Below are 17,506 nucleotides of genomic sequence, written 5' to 3' on the forward strand. Positions count from 1 at the left end.
CTGTCTGGACCAGTGCTGCTCCGCTCTCTGAGCTCCGTCTGCCCGGGGAGAGGCCAGGCAGCGACCGCAGGCTGGGGGCAGTGACAGCTCGGTTCCTCCTGGACGCTCCGGAGGGGCTCCTGGCTCCTGCAGCCCCTCCAGCCCGGGGAGCCTGATGCTGAAGTAACCGGCCACCTGTGACAGGAGCCCGCCACTGCCGGGGGGCCGCAGAGCCTCGTTCATAGCAGGTGAGCGCTGCTGGTTCTACAATGCTAACGTGCTCAGCCGCACACACACACACTGAGCGGTGTGCTAATGCTAGCAGCTAAGCTAAACACCACCGTGTGGTTCGCTGGAGTGTTGCTGCTGCTGCTGTTCGCCTTGTGACACTTGTTAATGCTGGTGTTAATGCTGGTGGTAGCTCTCATAGACATATATAGGTAGCCACATAGATATAAAGCCTATAGCTACAGTGGCCACCTCCTTCCGTGCTGGAGAGTAAACCAGCTCTGCCGCCATCTTGGATGGGGCACCTCTCCTCTGGGGCATCTCTCCTCTGCTGGGGCACCTCTCCTCTGGGGCACCTCCTCTGGGGCATCTCTCTGCTGGAGCACCTCTCTCTGGGGCACCTCTCCTCTGGGGCATCTCTCCTCTGGGGCACCTCTCCTCTGGGGCACATCTCCTCTGGGGCATCTCTCCGCTGGAGCACCTCTCTCTGGGGCACCTCTCCTCTGGGGCACCTCTCCTCTGTGGCACCTCTCCTCTGTGGCACCTCTCCTCTGGGGCACCTCTCCTCTGGGGCACCTCTCCTCTGTGGCACCTCTCCTCTGTGGCACCTCTCCTCTGGGGCATCTCTCTTCTGGGGCATCTCTCTTCTGGGGCACCTCTCTGCTGGGGCACCTCTCTGCTGGGGCACCTCTCCTCTGGGGCATCTCTCTGCTGCAGCGCCGACTGAACCCACAATGAGGAACTGTGGACGTATTTTGTAAAGACATTACAAAGTTGAAGCTGAAGGAGCCCAACAGTTAGCCCGACAGTTAGCCCGACAGTTAGCCCGACAGTTAGCCCGACAGTTAGCCCGACAGTTAACCTGACAGTTAGCCCGACAGTTAGCCTGACAGTTAACCCAACAGTTAGCCCGACAGTTAGCCCGACAGTTAGCCCGACAGTAAACCCGACAGTAAACCCGACAGTTAGCCCGACAGTAAACCCGACAGTTAACCCGACAGTTAACCCGACAGTTAGCCGACAGTTAGCCGACAGTTAGCCCGACAGTTAGCCCGACAGTTAGCCCGACAGTTAGCCCGACAGTTAACCCGACAGTTAGCCCGACAGTTAGCCCGACAGTTAGCCCGACAGTTAGCCCGACAGTTAGCCCGACAGTTAACCCGACAGTTAACCCGACAGTTAACCCGACAGTTAGCCCGACAGTTAGCCCGACAGTTAGCCCGACAGTTAGCCCGACAGTTAGCCCGACAGTTAACCCGACAGTTAACCCGACAGTTAGCCCGACAGTTAGCCCGACAGTTAGCCCGACAGTTAGCCCGACAGTTAGCCCGACAGTTAACCTGACAGTTAGCCCGACAGTTAGCCCGACAGTTAACCCGACAGTTATGAATGAATTTTCATCACTATTTGCTGGAGTGACCTTTGAAAATGAAAACTTAGTAGTCTTTTTCATTGTAATCAAGTTATAGAATAAGCAGCCTTGTATAAGAAAATGAAAATGCAGATTGGATGATTGATCATTCATTTTTATTTATAAGTCAGAAATGCAGTTTAATCTGAAAATTAAACAAGTATTACTGTTGCTACATTTAAGTGTATTTTTGAGCCACATGGGCTTCCGTAGCGTTCAGGTGTGTTTCTGGATGACGGGTCAGTAAATGTCTTCAGGCTGCTGGAGGTTCCACACTTTTCTAGACGCCTCTTCTTGTCCTGGTCATGTGACGTGTGACCAGAGGCAATTCTTCCTTTTCGTCAGAGACGGAGGACTGACATGTCTGTTGTCCGTGGGACGGCGTCTCAGACCAGCAGCCTGGTGGAACGTTGGTTTCTAATGAGCAGCGTAAACTAGAACAACCAGAGCTGTGTAACTAAACACGAGTCAATAGAATGGAAACGTCTTGCAAACTGCAACGTTTAGAACGACCACGCTTCCGTATCGATCAACCTGCCCTCAAAAGATGGGCTCTGATTGGCTGTCTTCCTACCTTGTCCCACTGTCCTCCAAACTGTCCCACTGTCCTCCAAACTGTCCCACTGTCTTCCTACCTTGTCCCACTGTCTTCCTACCTTGTCCCACTGTCCTTCAAACGGTCCCACTGTCTTCCTACCTTGTCCCACTGTCCTTCAAACGGTCCCACTGTCTTCCTACCTTGTCCCACTGTCCTCCAAACTGTCCCACTGTCTTCCAAACTGTCCCACTGTCTTCCAAACGGTCCCACTGTCTTCCTACCTTGTCCCACTGTCTTCCTACCTTGTCCCACTGTCCTTCAAACGGTCCCACTGTCTTCCTACCTTGTCCCACTGTCCTTCAAACGGTCCCACTGTCTTCCTACCTTGTCCCACTGTCTTCCAAACTGTCCCACTGTCTCCTACCTTGTCCCACTGTCTTCCTACCTTGTCACACTGTCTTCCAAACTGTCCCACTGTCTTTCTACCTTGTCCCACTGTCCTTCAAACGGTCCCACTGTCTTCCTACCTTGTCCCACTGTCCTTCAAACTGTCCCACTGTCTTCCTACCTTGTCCCACTGTCCTCCAAACTGTCCCACTGTCCTCCAAACTGTCCCACTGTCTTCCAAACTGTCCCACTGTCTTCCAAACGGTCCCACTGTCTTCCTACCTTGTCCCACTGTCCTTCAAACGGTCCCACTGTCTTCCTACCTTGTCCCACTGTCTTCCAAACTGTCCCACTGTCTTCCTACCTTGTCCAACTGTCTTCCTACCTTGTCCCACTGTCCTCCAAACTGTCCCACTGTCTTCCTAACTGTCCCACTGTCTTCCAAATTGTCCCACTGTCTTCCTACCTTGTCCCACTGTCTTCCTACCTTGTCCCACTGTCCTTCAAACGGTCCCACTGTCTTCCTACCTTGTCCCACTGTCCTTCAAACGGTCCCACTGTCTTCCTACCTTGTTCCACTGTCTTCCAAACTGTCCCACTGTCTTCCTACCTTGTCCCACTGTCTTCCTACCTTGTCACACTGTCTTCCAAACTGTCCCACTGTCTTTCTACCTTGTCCCACTGTCCTTCAAACGGTCCCACTGTCTTCCTACCTTGTCCCACTGTCCTTCAAACTGTCCCACTGTCTTCCTACCTTGTCCCACTGTCCTCCAAACTGTCCCACTGTCCTCCAAACTGTCCCACTGTCCTCCAAACTGTCCCACTGTCTTCCAAACTGTCCCACTGTCTTCCAAACGGTCCCACTGTCTTCCTACCTTGTCCCACTGTCCTTCAAACGGTCCCACTGTCTTCCTACCTTGTCCCACTGTCTTCCAAACTGTCCCACTGTCTTCCTACCTTGTCCAACTGTCTTCCTACCTTGTCCCACTGTCCTCCAAACTGTCCCACTGTCTTCCTAACTGTCCCACTGTCTTCCTAACTGTCCCACTGTCTTCCAAATTGTCCCACTGTCTTTCTACCTTGTCCCACTGTCCTCCAAACTGTCCCACTGTCTTCCTACCTTGTCCCACTGTCCTCCAAACTGTCCCACTGTCTTCCAAACTGTCCCACTGTCTTCCTACCTTGTCCCACTGTCTTCCTACCTTGTCCCACTGTCCTTCAAACGGTCCCACTGTCTTCCTACCTTGTCCCACTGTCCTTCAAACGGTCCCACTGTCTTCCTACCTTGTCCCACTGTCCTCCAAACTGTCCCACTGTCTTCCAAACTGTCCCACTGTCTTCCTACCTTGTCCCACTGTCTTCCTACCTTGTCCCACTGTCCTTCAAACGGTCCCACTGTCTTCCTACCTTGTCCCACTGTCTTCCAAACTGTCCCACTGTCTTCCTACCTTGTCCCACTGTCTTCCTACCTTGTCACACTGTCTTCCAAACTGTCCCACTGTCTTTCTACCTTGTCCCACTGTCCTTCAAACGGTCCCACTGTCTTCCTACCTTGTCCCACTGTCCTTCAAACTGTCCCACTGTCTTCCTACCTTGTCCCACTGTCCTCCAAACTGTCCCACTGTCCTCCAAACTGTCCCACTGTCTTCCAAACTGTCCCACTGTCTTCCAAACGGTCCCACTGTCTTCCTACCTTGTCCCACTGTCCTTCAAACGGTCCCACTGTCTTCCTACCTTGTCCCACTGTCTTCCAAACTGTCCCACTGTCTTCCTACCTTGTCCAACTGTCTTCCTACCTTGTCCCACTGTCCTCCAAACTGTCCCACTGTCTTCCTAACTGTCCCACTGTCTTCCAAATTGTCCCACTGTCTTCCTACCTTGTCCCACTGTCCTCCAAACTGTCCCACTGTCTCCCTACCTTGTCCCACTGTCCTCCAAACTGTCCCACTGTCTTCCTACCTTGTCCCACTGTCCTTCAAACGGTCCCACTGTCTTCCTACCTTGTCCCACTGTCTTCCAAACTGTCCCACTGTCTTCCTACCTTGTCCCACTGTCCTTCAAACGGTCCCACTGTCTTCCTACCTTGTCCCACTGTCCTCCAAACTGTCCCACTGTCTTCCTAACTGTCCCACTGTCTTCCAAATTGTCCCACTGTCTTCCAAATTGTCCCACTGTCTTCCTACCTTGTCCCACTGTCTTCCTACCTTGTCCCACTGTCCTCCAAACTGTCCCACTGTCCTCCAAACTGTCCCACTGTCCTCCAAACTGTCCCACTGTCTTCCAAACTGTCCCACTGTCTTCCTACCTTGTCCCACTGTCTTCCTACCTTGTCCCACTGTCTTCCTACCTTGTCCCACTGTCCTTCAAACTGTCCCACTGTCTTCCTACCTTGTCCCACTGTCCTCCAAACTGTCCCACTGTCTTCCTACCTTGTCCCACTGTCCTCCAAACTGTCCCACTGTCTGCCTACCTTGTCCCACTGTCTTCCTACCTTGTCCCACTGTCCTTCAAACGGTCCCACTGTCTTCCTACCTTGTCCCACTGTCCTCCAAACTGTCCCACTGTCTTCCTACCTTGTCCCACTGTCCTCCAAACTGTCCCACTGTCTTCCTACCTTGTCCCACTGTCTTCCAAATTGTCCCACTGTCTTCCTACCTTGTCCCACTGTCCTCCAAACGGTCCCACAAAATGTCCCGGCCTAACATTAATGTCTTTGTTGAAGAACAACGATGCTACGGTTACTTTACATTCCCTGTGGCTGCTAATGAAAGTCAGCATTTATTAGCAACAGTGCCACATTTAATTTCTATTTCTTTCTTTCTTTAATTTTTTTAAATGATTTCTTTCATTTTAAATTGTGTAATCCGTCAAAAAGAAACTACTTTTGACCTGTAAAAGAAGATTTTGATGAATCCACACGTCACAGTGGGGGTTGTGTTTAACCCCGTGTGAAGACGTTCTGAAGATGAACTGGTCTGATCACAAGACGCACCAGAGCTTGTACTGAGTACAACAATGTGGGACATCGTTATGTCCAGCCGCTGTCTCTCTGCTGCCTGGGGACAGGACACATGGTCCCTCACTCATGTCCTGTCCTCCAGAGACACAACTGGACACAGACTCATCTGTGTTCAGTAGAAATGGAAAAAATGCCTCCAGTCCTTCTTCACATGTGACTTTACAGTCTTTGGAAAAAGATTAGAAACTGTTTGTTGTGTCTGACTGAATCCAACCGTCACGGACAGGACGAGTCCCAGAGGAGGACAGGACGAGTCCCAGAGGAGGACAGGACGAGTCCCAGAGGAGGACAGGACGGACCAGAAGGAATAAATACACCGTTATATAATCTCTGGAATTGAATCAATTAGAATTGATATGAAAAATGTGTGTGTGTGTGTGTGTGTGTGTGTGTGTGTGTGTGTGTGTGTCAAACTGTCCATCAGTAAGTGGGCGTGTCCTTAATCCTGATTGGTTCCCTGCACATCAAGTCAAGGCCAATTGATGCAGAGCGACACACACACACACACACACACACACACACACACACACACACACACACACACACACACACACACACACACACACACACACACACACACACACACACACACACACACACACACACACACACACACAGAGAGAGAGGATATGAAGGTCAATATATGACTGAAAGGGCCTCAAAGTAGTAAAGCCTGATCCCAGAGGACTCTCGTCCCGCGGCGTCGCCTGGACCAGTGAAATGGCTTTCTATAAATACATGTTCTGCTAAATCATGTTATTTAGCAGAACAAACTTTTTCAAGGAGGTAAAAACACTTTATTTTGAGTTGTTTTTTTGGTGTCACATGCGCTTCAACTTTTTTTTATCACAGTTCCAATAAATCATAACTTCATCATCCAGGCTTCATTCACACTGCAAATCTTGATGCTCAATTCTGATTTCCTACCGAGGTTCCAGTACTGCGTGTGATGTGGTCACTCACACTTCATTTCTAATGAGACGTCCCTGTTGTCGGCACCAGTGACCTGCTGTAAACGGTCCATATCATTATATTTATATATATATATATATATATATATATATATAATCTGCTGCCCGCAGTCAGGAGCAGCACTGTCAAAAATTATTTTTATAAAAAAAATTTTAATAATCAAAAAGTGATTCTGAAATCTTGTGTCTGGAATCAATTAGTGACTTTAACAACTTTATCCAGGAGGCGACTGGTTCTATTTTGTGGAGCTCAAATCTCTCATGTCAGTAACTTCATTGTTAACCTCTGAAGGAAGCTGGACGCTGCTATTGGGTTAAAATGTAGAGTGACAGGATCATCAGCCAATCAGAGTTTGATGTTATTGACAGAACTCTTCAGGACCAGCAGAGTTTCTAGTGCTGACAATGGAAGTCTCACAGGACGACAACAAAACTTCAAAATAAGTTACAAGAATAAATCAGTAACTCTTCAAACGTGTTATTCCCATTGAAATGATATAATCTGCTTCTTTTTATCAAACTAATATTCATACATTATAGACTGAGCTATTCAAAGGAAAGTGGTGCTTACACCATGGTAGAATGTAAAGAGGGAAACAATTTAATAATATAAAAGGCTTAAAAAGAGAACCCTAAGTGGCAACATTTTCTGAAATGTCTATATGAAAAATGGCTCAAACCAGCGAATACTAAATAATAAAACGGACAAATGTGATAAACAGCTCATTTCAAAGTTTTTTGGAATGCATATCTAAGATAGAAAGGTTCCAGCGTGACTCGTGGTCTTGTACAGATTAGTTTTGAAGTGAAAGTGATGCCTTGCTCCCCCCAGGTGTCCTCGCTCTCCCTCCTTATGGCTGTTTATGATGAGAACGTCCTGAACAACCCCTTCTACCTGGCCCTGGAGAAGCAGAGGCCCGACCTGTGCAGCCAAGTGGCCGAGCGCCACGGAATCGTGAGTCTTTCCTCCTTTTTCTCTGGAAATGATGATCGTCAGACGTGATGTGTGCTTCCACCTGCCAGTCATTCTGTTTGGAAGGAAAAGAAATGGATGGAATCATATTTGTGAGGCCAATGTTTTGATGTTTGTGTTGAATTAGGACATGGGATGTTTTGTCTCCAGCTGAAGACGTTTCTCTTGTGACTCCGATGTCGATCAGATGATTTTAATTGAGTCTCATGAGAGAATCAGACGATGTCATAGAACTTCTTTTATACGGTGTTTCCCAGTGAGGATTTGGCCCAGTCTTCAGGATATGGAGAAAACTCTGCTCTCCCACTTCATGACATTATTCTGAGCTCACTGAGAAGGTGGAAGCTCACAGCGATGGACGGACGGTTCGTTGATCCTCCAGGATGTCAGTCAGACTCCTGAAGTGGTGGAACACAATGAATGTCGCGAAAGTCTTCCACGTTACAGACGTGGTTCTCACAGGACGAGCAGGCCCATCCAGGAAATCAAGTCTGGTTTCCACCGCTGAGAACTGTGAACTGTAGGTGAGGTAGTGCAGTGATTCCCAACCGGGGGTACACGGACCCCTAGGGGTACGCGAGGGTATTGCAGGGGGTACGCAGAAAGATTATAAATTAGCCTACAGTATCCACACACACAAAATTTTTTTTATCCTATATTATATTGTATTATATCATGAATTTTAGTAAGGCCATACGTTTATTTTCCATGAGTAGCAGTTCATCCACAGTGATTGTAACACTACAATGCACATAATATGAAAAGACTACAAAGTGGCGCGCTTTTAAAAAAAAAGGTTCACATTCTTGCTGCGGGCGCGCACGATTCACGAAGCTAGCTAACTCTAGCTGCATACCGACTGTAAACATGGATGCATGGCTAGGCAGGAGTAAACGTCCAGCTACCGCTACTGCTACCGTCGCCTCGGACGCAGGCACAGGGGAGCCCAGTGAAAAAAGGAATTATGAAAGACTTATGAAAGACAAGCAAGCGCAAGTGTCTCATTAAAAGGTATGTTTTTACACTCACAATAATTGTTTTATTTAAATGAGCAGTTGGATAGATAGAAAGACAAAGGGTTCAATATAAGTACACATTAAGGCGAATAATCACACACGAGAGAGGGGGTACTTTTCACATGGAAACCAGCTCAAGGGGTACACTGGTCAAAAAAGGTTGGGAACCACTGAGGTAGTGAACTGAAACGTAGTGACGTCATCATGTGACGGTAAACACAGGAACACATCCGCCTCTGCTCAGGAAAACCCTGAACCTCCGTCTTCTGACACAACGGAAAACCTTCTGATTGTGAGCAGCAGCGTCTCTCCTCTCCTCTCCTCCTCACCTGTTCACACTTCTGTGTTTAGATCCAGATGTGGTGCTCAACAGCTTCTGGCGGCTGTTGCTTTAGCGTTGGACAGTAACGATAACGGCTCAGTCTCGGTGCTCCTGGTTGCTCAACGGTACCTCTCTGACCAGAGGCAGTGGGTCCATTAGGGGGGGCCAGGGTCCCAGTGGGTCCCAGCCATTAGGGGGGGCCAGGGTCCCAGTGGGTCCCAGCCATTAGGGGGGGCCAGGGTCCCAGTGGGTCCCAGCCATTAGGGGGGACCAGGGTCCAGATGCTGCTAGAGACAGGAGCACTTTAGTCTGCAGCGTCTTCATCAGGAGGATTTGGTCAGCAGATCCACCATCAGTCTTGAAGGTGGAGCTGCTCCACCATCAGTCTTGAAGGTGGAGCTGCTTCAGCATCAGTCTTGAAGGTGGAGCTGCTCCAGCATCAGTCTTGAAGGTGGAGCTGCTTCAGCATCAGTCTTGAAGGTGGAGCTGCTCCAGCATCAGTCTTGAAGGTGGAGCTGCTCCAGCATCAGTCTTGAAGGTGGAGCTGCTCCACCATCAGTCTTGAAGGTGGAGCTGCTCCAGCATCAGTCTTAAAGGTGGAGCTGCTCCAGCATCAGTCTTAAAGGTGGAGCTGCTCCACCATCAGTCTTAAAGGTGGAGCTGCTCCAGCATCACTCTTGAAGGTGGAGCTGCTCCACCTAAGAGGGCGTGGGCCTTCCAGAGGCCAGGAACTTGCAGCAGCAGCTGGCCAGGATGGAGCTGCCACTGCAGACCCCCGTTATGAGGAACATCCACCCACAGCTACATTTCTAAGATGGTCAGTTGTATAAATGTGTCCTAGAAGATCAAATAGAACGAATACTGCAATTGCAGGCCGTGTTGCAGCAGCAGGGTGTAGTTCTATAGCAGGGTGTAGTTCTATAGCAGGGTGTAGTTCTATAGCACCGTCTGGAGAGCAGATCAATGACGGGGACAGATTTACTGGAACCTGAACTCAGTGTTGATCCACAAGGAAAGAATGTCACAGGAGCTCAGTAATTAAATCAATCATGCTAACCAGTGGAAATTAAACTCAAGACTGTTTTAATTCAATTTTACATTAGAAAATAAAGTAATGAAAATATTTGAATCCGCCATCTTGTTTTGTAGTTCATCACACATCTCACACAAACAGAGAGACATGTGATGGAACTACAAAACAAGATGGCGGATCACAAGAAACTACATTCCAAAAGGTTATCAGAGAACAGGAAGTCTGTCCTGGGTCTCCACCATGTGCTGATAGCAATGGAACAATAGAAGCTAGTCTTTAGCGTCTGCTTCCTGTGTGTCTCTGCTAAAGGACCATTTCTAGAATGACTTGATGTGAATGAGACTTGTTTTGTAAAACGTCAGGAGTCGTCAGATGGCGTTCAGTTACTGTGTGATGTTGTCTTTGATGTGATATGTGTAGGATTGTGAGTTAACTAGTTAGTAAAGCAAAGATTAGCATGCAGACCCTGTGTCTGTGGCAGAGCTAACGTTGGTTTACAGGTTGATAACTGCTCCTAATATCATTATCTATAGAACTCAATCACTGTAACAGAATCAACACATCTTCATAAAGTTAAACAGTTCTATCATAGCATCAGGTTTAACTAATCTCAGGTAAAGCCCAGTTGTTCCCACTTCCTTGAAGGAGTTCAGTTGTTGTCCTGCTGGAGGGAAGCTGGTGTCTTCTCCTGTAGTTAGCACCTCCTGCTAACTGTGGTTGCTGGTTCTGCAGGCTGAGGAGAAGAAGATGAAGTTGATGTTTCAGGAGTCCTTCTTTGCAGCTCCTGGTTGTTCCTTTTGTCCAGACTGAGGAGCTGGTCGCTCAGGTCTGTGATGGTTTTCCTGCTTGTTCAGGAAAAACACAAAGAAGTTCTGTGAGGCGTCGTTTCCCTGGTCCGTCCTGGAGGAACTGGTTGGTTTTCCTGGTTGATGGAGATCAGACTCTGGGTGCTGGTCTCTGGACCAGGGGAAGGTCTGACCCTCGTGGTGGGTCAGCAGAGGAGTTGAGGAGTGAAGGCCCCTGGTTGCAGGCCTCTGGTGTTAGCTGTGTGCTAACACTGGGTGAGTCTTAGCTGTATGCTAACGCTGGGTGAGTCTTAGCTGTATGCTAACGCTGGGTGTGTGTTAGCTGTATGCTAACGCTGGGTGAGTCTTAGCTGTATGCTAACGCTGGGTGTGTGTTAGCTGTATGCTAACGCTGGGTGAGCTCCTCCAGCAACCTCCTCCTCCAGTGAAGAACAGGAGCGGCTGGGACTCAGCTCCTCCCTGGTGTCACTGGAGAAGACTTGGGGCAAGACTCTTGAGGAGTCTCTTCTAAAAGCTTTTGGTGAAGGTTGGATGATTCGAAGGTTTCAAATCCTGAGAGCTTCAACCAATCAGTGACTGGCTGAGTACATGGGGGAAGAGTCCTTTGAGCAGAAAACAGGGGAGGATCTGCTGTGGTAAAAGCCCCCCCCCCCCACTGGGTGTGATGGTCAGAATTCATGTCTTGACTGTGTATCATGAGAAATGAAAATTGTCCTTCCCTAGAAATGAACAAACCTTCTGTGGTCCTATGAGATCTCAACACTGCCACACGACAGTATGTCACAAACCACTGGATTCTCATTTGGCACATTTGGACGTGAGGAATCAGGGAAACTCATCCACACATTTATCAAACTTCAAGAAAGATCCAAAGCTAGAAAGCTGTTATTTTAAATGACATGATTGGAACAACTCAATTAAAGCTCAATGAATTAATTGTCACTTTAAAACTGATTTAATTAATCACATTTTAAGTACACTTCGAACAAACTTTTTTCTATGGTGACGTTCCCATTCTCACCTATCACCACATTCCAGAACCAACAATCCCTCTGTGAACAATTATTTTTTTGTATTTGGAATTTAATTTGATTGTTCTACATTGTCGGTAAACCTTTGTCAGCATTTCAGCTAACATTTTGACAGAAATCTATTAAGAAAGGAAGTTAATAATCTTTTAGAATGAACTTTTGGATAATGAAGCAGTTATTGAGAAACACGGAATTACACCCACAGACGTGTACGTTTAAAACAAATAGGCATCACAGGTTCATTTCCTCACTTCTGCTGTTGACATTGAAAGAAACCATGAAATGATGCTCCTCCAGTTCTACTTCCTGAAGACGATCCTGGTCTGAATGAAGGCTGATGCTGCAGTTCAGGGTCATTCCATGATTTCTGATTTCATACCAACAGAGTGTTTTGATTTTCACAGGTGTGTTGTGTTTGCAGTATTTCTACTTTGAAATAAAGATTGTCTTGCTTTCTGGAATGAACCAATTGCCCCTTGTGTTATTCTGAGTGTTTTCTGCTTGCTGGCAGTGATCATCAAGCTGGGATTTAGTTCGGGAGCTTAGTTTAAATTGTAAATGAGTTTGTCATAAATCAACCGATTGTTCCTCCCTCTCAGGTTCTGGTTCCCTGCTGTGGAAGTTTGACCCTCAGCAACTATGCAGATTCCCACTTTGACAGATACGTTCTTCACCTGGAGGAAAACGGATACAAGACGGCAGATGGAAAGGTTTGTCTTATTGTTTTAAACACATAACATTGACATCTTGGAACTCGACGGCCTCCAGCAGAGCCGGCGTGGGAACAATTCCCTTTGATGTTCCCTGAAGAAGCGTGGGCAGGAGCCAGACTGCCAGCTGCAGACCTCTGCTTTCACCACTTGGGTTGGGAGGTGGAAGGAGAAGAATGTAGACAGCAGACAACAATCATCAACACATTGTTGATTTGAAACGGTCCCCGGCTGCAGGTCCTGGTGGAGAAAAGAGAGAAGCACTGTCACTGACTGACACCTTCAAGTATTGTACACCTGAAGCACCTTAATAAGAAACCGTCCACAATGACCTTATTCTTCACCAAAGTTGGAATCTTGACATTAGTTGAAGTAAAAACTGTGTTTGCCTCTCAAAGTGTTCCACATCAAAGGAAGTGGCTGAGTGATGTGACCTCTGCAGCATCGGGACTCACTTGATGACTTTATAAGCAGGTTGTAGTTTCACCCTGATAACATGGAGTTACAACCGTCAGCTTCACTCTGAGTCTACGTGTTCCTGAGTTTAGAAATATTGTGCCGGTGGAAAAAAGCAGTCCTGCAGACTTGTTCAATTCAGATTCACTTTATTGTTTATTTATTGTTTAATGTTGGTTCCTCACAGTGGCACTGGAGGTCAAAGTAATCCCTTCCAGTGTGACTGTACCTTTAGAGAATGTCTCTCACTGAGGTTTTCAGTTCAGAAGCAGAAGATTACGGCTCGTCCAGGCTTTTATGTCTTCAAGAGAACCGGTGCCTTGTTTACCCATAAGACACTGTTGAACAATATCAGGATTCACATAACCACTTTTGAAATTGACACATATTTGAGATTTATTTCTAACCTTTTGAGTTGACAAGCAAAACGTTATGTTTAGTGAGAAAAAAGTATAATACAAAAACTTTCTGGTTTCCCTGGTCCGATGTAGAAAATGTTATTTAATGTGTTATATATCATTGCATCCACCTTGTGCACACTGTTTAGTCCTGTTCGGGGTCACGGGGTGCTGCAGGTCATTCTACACAATTTCCTACATATATTACTCCACTTTTATATTAGTTTGTACTTTGAAAGTTGACAAAGTTATGGAGAAGCCTGTTGAGCACATGTGTGTTTAATAAACAGTCCTTAATGCAGAAGAACCAAACTTTAAAAAAAAAAATCCTTGATTTTTGTGTCTGACTTCTATCAATTAAAATCTTTTGACCTGTTTTTCAGTCTTTTGTGAATTGATCTCACGTTTCCTCCATATTCTGAGTTTGCAGAGTCTGAGTGCACCTCAACACACGTCATTATTGTTTTTACTCTTATGTAGAGTGTAAAAGTTTACCACCGTATATTGTGGACCCTGCAGTACACAGATCTATACTATTATCATCCATATCAAGCGTTGCAGTGATGAACCTGAGCTTTGTTTTGTTTGGGGAAAAGTCCCACCCGTCAGTTAAAAGTGTGTTCGGTCCAGAGTTTCCCTCCTGGTCTATTCATGTTTCCATGTGTGTGTTTTGCAGGAGGCCCGGATCCAGGACCGGCAGGTCCTGCTGGGGTCCGGCTTCCCCACTCCGGCCTCCATCCCCATCCTGTTCGAGGAAACCTTCTACAACCACCAGGAGCAGAGCTACAGCATCCTGTGCCTCTCTCGGCCCCTGGACATGGAGCCGGGCCCGGCCGACGCCGTCCCCCCTCCCCCCTACTGTCTGAAGAGCCTGGACGATGTCCGGGAGTTCCTGGGGGGCCACGCTCACAAGCTGGACAAGTTCATCCAGGGCTTCTGTCAGAGCTTCAGAGAGCAAGAGAGGAAGGGCCTCCGACATCACATCGTAAGATCTTCCTCCCTCCTCTTCTTCCTCAAACCCTCCCGTCCCTGGACGGGGGCCGGAGGGTACTGAGACCCTCCCCTCCCTGGACGGGGGCCGGAGGGTACTGAGACCCTCCCCTCCCTGGACGGGGGCCGGAGGGTACTGAGACCCTCCCCTCCCTGGACGGGGGCCGGAGGGTACTGAGACCCTCCCCTCCCTGGATGGAGGCCAGAGGGTACTGAGACCCTCCCCTCCCTGGACGGGGGCCGGAGGGTCTCCACATACTGAAACCCTCCCTATTGGTTGTGTTTCCTCCCTTTGTTTCATTGTAATTATAATTAATGTAACTGTTAATTCAAATTCCTGATGAAGTGTTTAGTATATCTTATGAGACTGATATAACTGAATTGGCTATCATTTCCTGTTGAACAGGTGGAGCTCCGAGGTTCTGATACACATCAGATTACATTTCAACAACATTATTAATAACTATCTTTGATAATTATGAATCATTATCGACAGTCAAACAACATAAATGGTTCCTAGTGATGCTTGTGAGGTAAGAAATCCCTACATGACAACTTTCAGTGTTTTAATTCCATCATCTTGATGTAAACAGGACCTCTAGTACAGCTCCTCATTTAAATACTTCAAATACTTCTCATTGGGTTTTTTCAGTTGGTTTCATCACGATTCGTGTAAAAACACGTTTTCCAGCTTGTCCAGTCAAACTTCAGCTTTACGACATACTTTTTCCCAAAAAGTTGATCTCAAACCAAATTGGTCAACATCAGAACAAATGTTCGTATAAGAATCAATGTAAAATGAATGAATCCATTCCTGAGCCCATAAACATCTTTTATTCAAGTTTTGAGGTATTTTGTATCTGTGGATGTGAACAAATACAATGAGAGTCTCCGGCCTCTCTTATATCATTTCTACTGAGACTGAGACTTTGGGAGCTGAAGTGACGCTGCTTCCTGCTGCAGTCATGTCTCTTCAGCTGGGGTGGAAATGTGGAGAAAGGTGGTGTCACTAGCAGTCGTTGGAGAAGTTTAACTCAAAGCTCGGTTCGAGTTTTGAACCGACCGGACCAGAAACCTGTTAAACGACCTGAAAACCTCCATGATGAAGGAAATCACAAGCTGCTGGTCTCCCTGCAGGACTCGGTGAACGGCCTCTACGCCAGATGTCTGCAGTGTCTGCTCAGAGACTCTCGTCTGGTGAGTGATGGACCTCTCCCAGCTTCTTCTCCTTCATCCTCAGCAGGAAGAAGCAGGTTCAACTACATTAGTGTGCACCTACACAAGTCTGTGTCACTGTAGTTCTAACTGCTCCTGTTTCTTTTTCTTCATCTTCATTGTTGAAAGCTCATTTAAAAAGTGAGCGTCTCCATGTGAGAGTCTGGTGACTTGGTTCCCTGGATGCAGGATGAGAAGTTTCTCTCCGTGGTTTTACTGTCAGTCCACTGCAGGCTGGACGTCCCTCACTTACAACTGCTGCTCTTTGGGGACGCTGCCACTCTTTCCCTCACTCACTGCAGGGAAACTTTCATTTGTTGTGTTTAGCGGGAGATTAAAAAGCCTCTGAACGGACCTGGAGCCGAGAAGCCAGCCACTGTGTTATTTAGTGTTTAAATGGCTTTAATGACACAAACAGAATCACAGCAGGTAAAACTGCAAGAAAAGAGGTGGTGGAACTCGATTAAAAGGATGAATCTCAGGAATGTGGAGCTTCAGTGCTCTTAAAGGTTAAAACTGCGCCAGACGGTGAAAAGGGCAAAAAAAACAGCAACATTTGAATTGAACAGCTGAAACTGGTAGAAGAAAAGGCTCGAGAACATAAAGCTAACTCAGGTAAACTAAGACATTTAAAGGTAAGATGTTAGAGGTAAAATGAAAATTGATACATATTAAAGGTACAATAGAAAATAATGATTTGGAAAAACAGAGATGAGCTAAAATGACTAATGAGGCTTAAAAAAAGGGTAAATTGGATGAATTGTTGGAATTCCTTAAAAGTCCTGAAATGCTGAAAGGACAAATGGTTACGAGACTAGAAAAGAGGTGAATTGGCTAAAATTGCTTAAAAAAAACTTACAAAGCATATAAAAAAGCTGAAATGGCTTTAATGGCTAAAACTTCTTCAAAAGGCTCAAATGACTAGGGCCCCGTTTCCATGACAACAAATCCGAGTGTATCTGCTAATGTTGCCTTCTGGAGGTTCGTTAACAGAACCAGTGTGGATGTTCTGTATCTGCACAGTTTTAATGGACTCTCAAGGTGGAGAGATGGTTCAGGTCTCTGGTCCCTCCTGCAGACTGACGGAGGCTCTGGGCCTGTTACTGCACCTGGTCACCCCCCCCCCCCCCCCCCCCCCGATCCAGCAGTAAACAAACATGTTGGAGCCGTGGTGGTTTGACTGGCGGTCCTTATTCTAGTTTGATCCTCCAGGTCAGGACTTTATGGTAGAGACTCTCCTGGTAGCCTCTGATGAGTCATCAGTCCTCTAGGAGGTCTGGTTCTCTACAGTTTCTGATGAGTCATCAGTCCTCTAGGAGGTCTGGTTCTCTACAGTTTCTGATGAGTCATCAGTCCTCTAGGAGGTCTGGTTCTCTACAGTTTCTGATGAGTCATCAGTCCACGAGGAGGTCTGGTTCTCTACAGTTTCTGATGAGTCATCAGTCCACGAGGAGGTCTGGTTCTCTACAGTTTCTGATGAGTCATCAGTCCTCTAGGAGGTCTGGTTCTCTACAGTTTCGGATGAGTCATCAGTCCTCTAGGAGGTCTGGTTCTCTACAGTTTCTGATGAGTCATCAGTCCACTAGGAGGTCTGGTTCTCTACAGTTTCGGATGAGTCATCAGTCCTCGAGGAGGTCTGGTTCTCTACAGTTTCTGATGAGTCATCAGTCCTCTAGGAGGTCTGGTTCTCTACAGTTTCTGATGAGTCATCAGTCCTCTAGGAGGTCTGGTTCTCTACAGTTTCGGATGAGTCATCAGTCCTCTAGGAGGTCTGGTTCTCTACAGTTTCTGATGAGTCATCAGTCCACTAGGAGGTCTGGTTCTCTACAGTTTCTGATGAGTCATCAGTCCTCTAGGAGGTCTGGTTCTCTACAGTTTCTGATGAGTCATCAGTCCTCTAGGAGGTCTGGTTCTCTACAGTTTCTGATGAGTCATCAGTCCTCTAGGAGGTCTGGTTCTCTACAGTTTCTGATGAGTCATCAGTCCTCTAGGAGGTCTGGTTCTCTACAGTTTCTGATGAGTC

The 17,506-nt window shown here is 47.1% G+C and overlaps 1 protein-coding gene across 1 annotated transcript in view; it reads left to right on the forward strand.

The window, feature by feature from the left end:
* ankrd27 (ankyrin repeat domain 27 (VPS9 domain)) overlaps positions 1 to 17,506 on the forward strand; it is a 53,234-nt gene continuing 35,728 nt past the window's right edge. The window contains exons 1-5 of the mRNA XM_080504543.1: positions 1 to 227; positions 7,366 to 7,488; positions 12,314 to 12,424; positions 13,955 to 14,263; positions 15,406 to 15,465. Of these exons, the coding sequence (XP_080360669.1) occupies positions 7,387 to 7,488; positions 12,314 to 12,424; positions 13,955 to 14,263; positions 15,406 to 15,465 (582 nt within the window). The 5' untranslated portion in view covers positions 1 to 227; positions 7,366 to 7,386. The remainder of the gene's footprint in view (positions 228 to 7,365; positions 7,489 to 12,313; positions 12,425 to 13,954; positions 14,264 to 15,405; positions 15,466 to 17,506) is intronic.

Source organism: Blennius ocellaris (genome assembly GCF_963422515.1).
Source record: "Blennius ocellaris genome assembly, chromosome: 11".
Lineage (NCBI taxonomy): Eukaryota > Metazoa > Chordata > Actinopteri > Blenniiformes > Blenniidae > Blennius > Blennius ocellaris.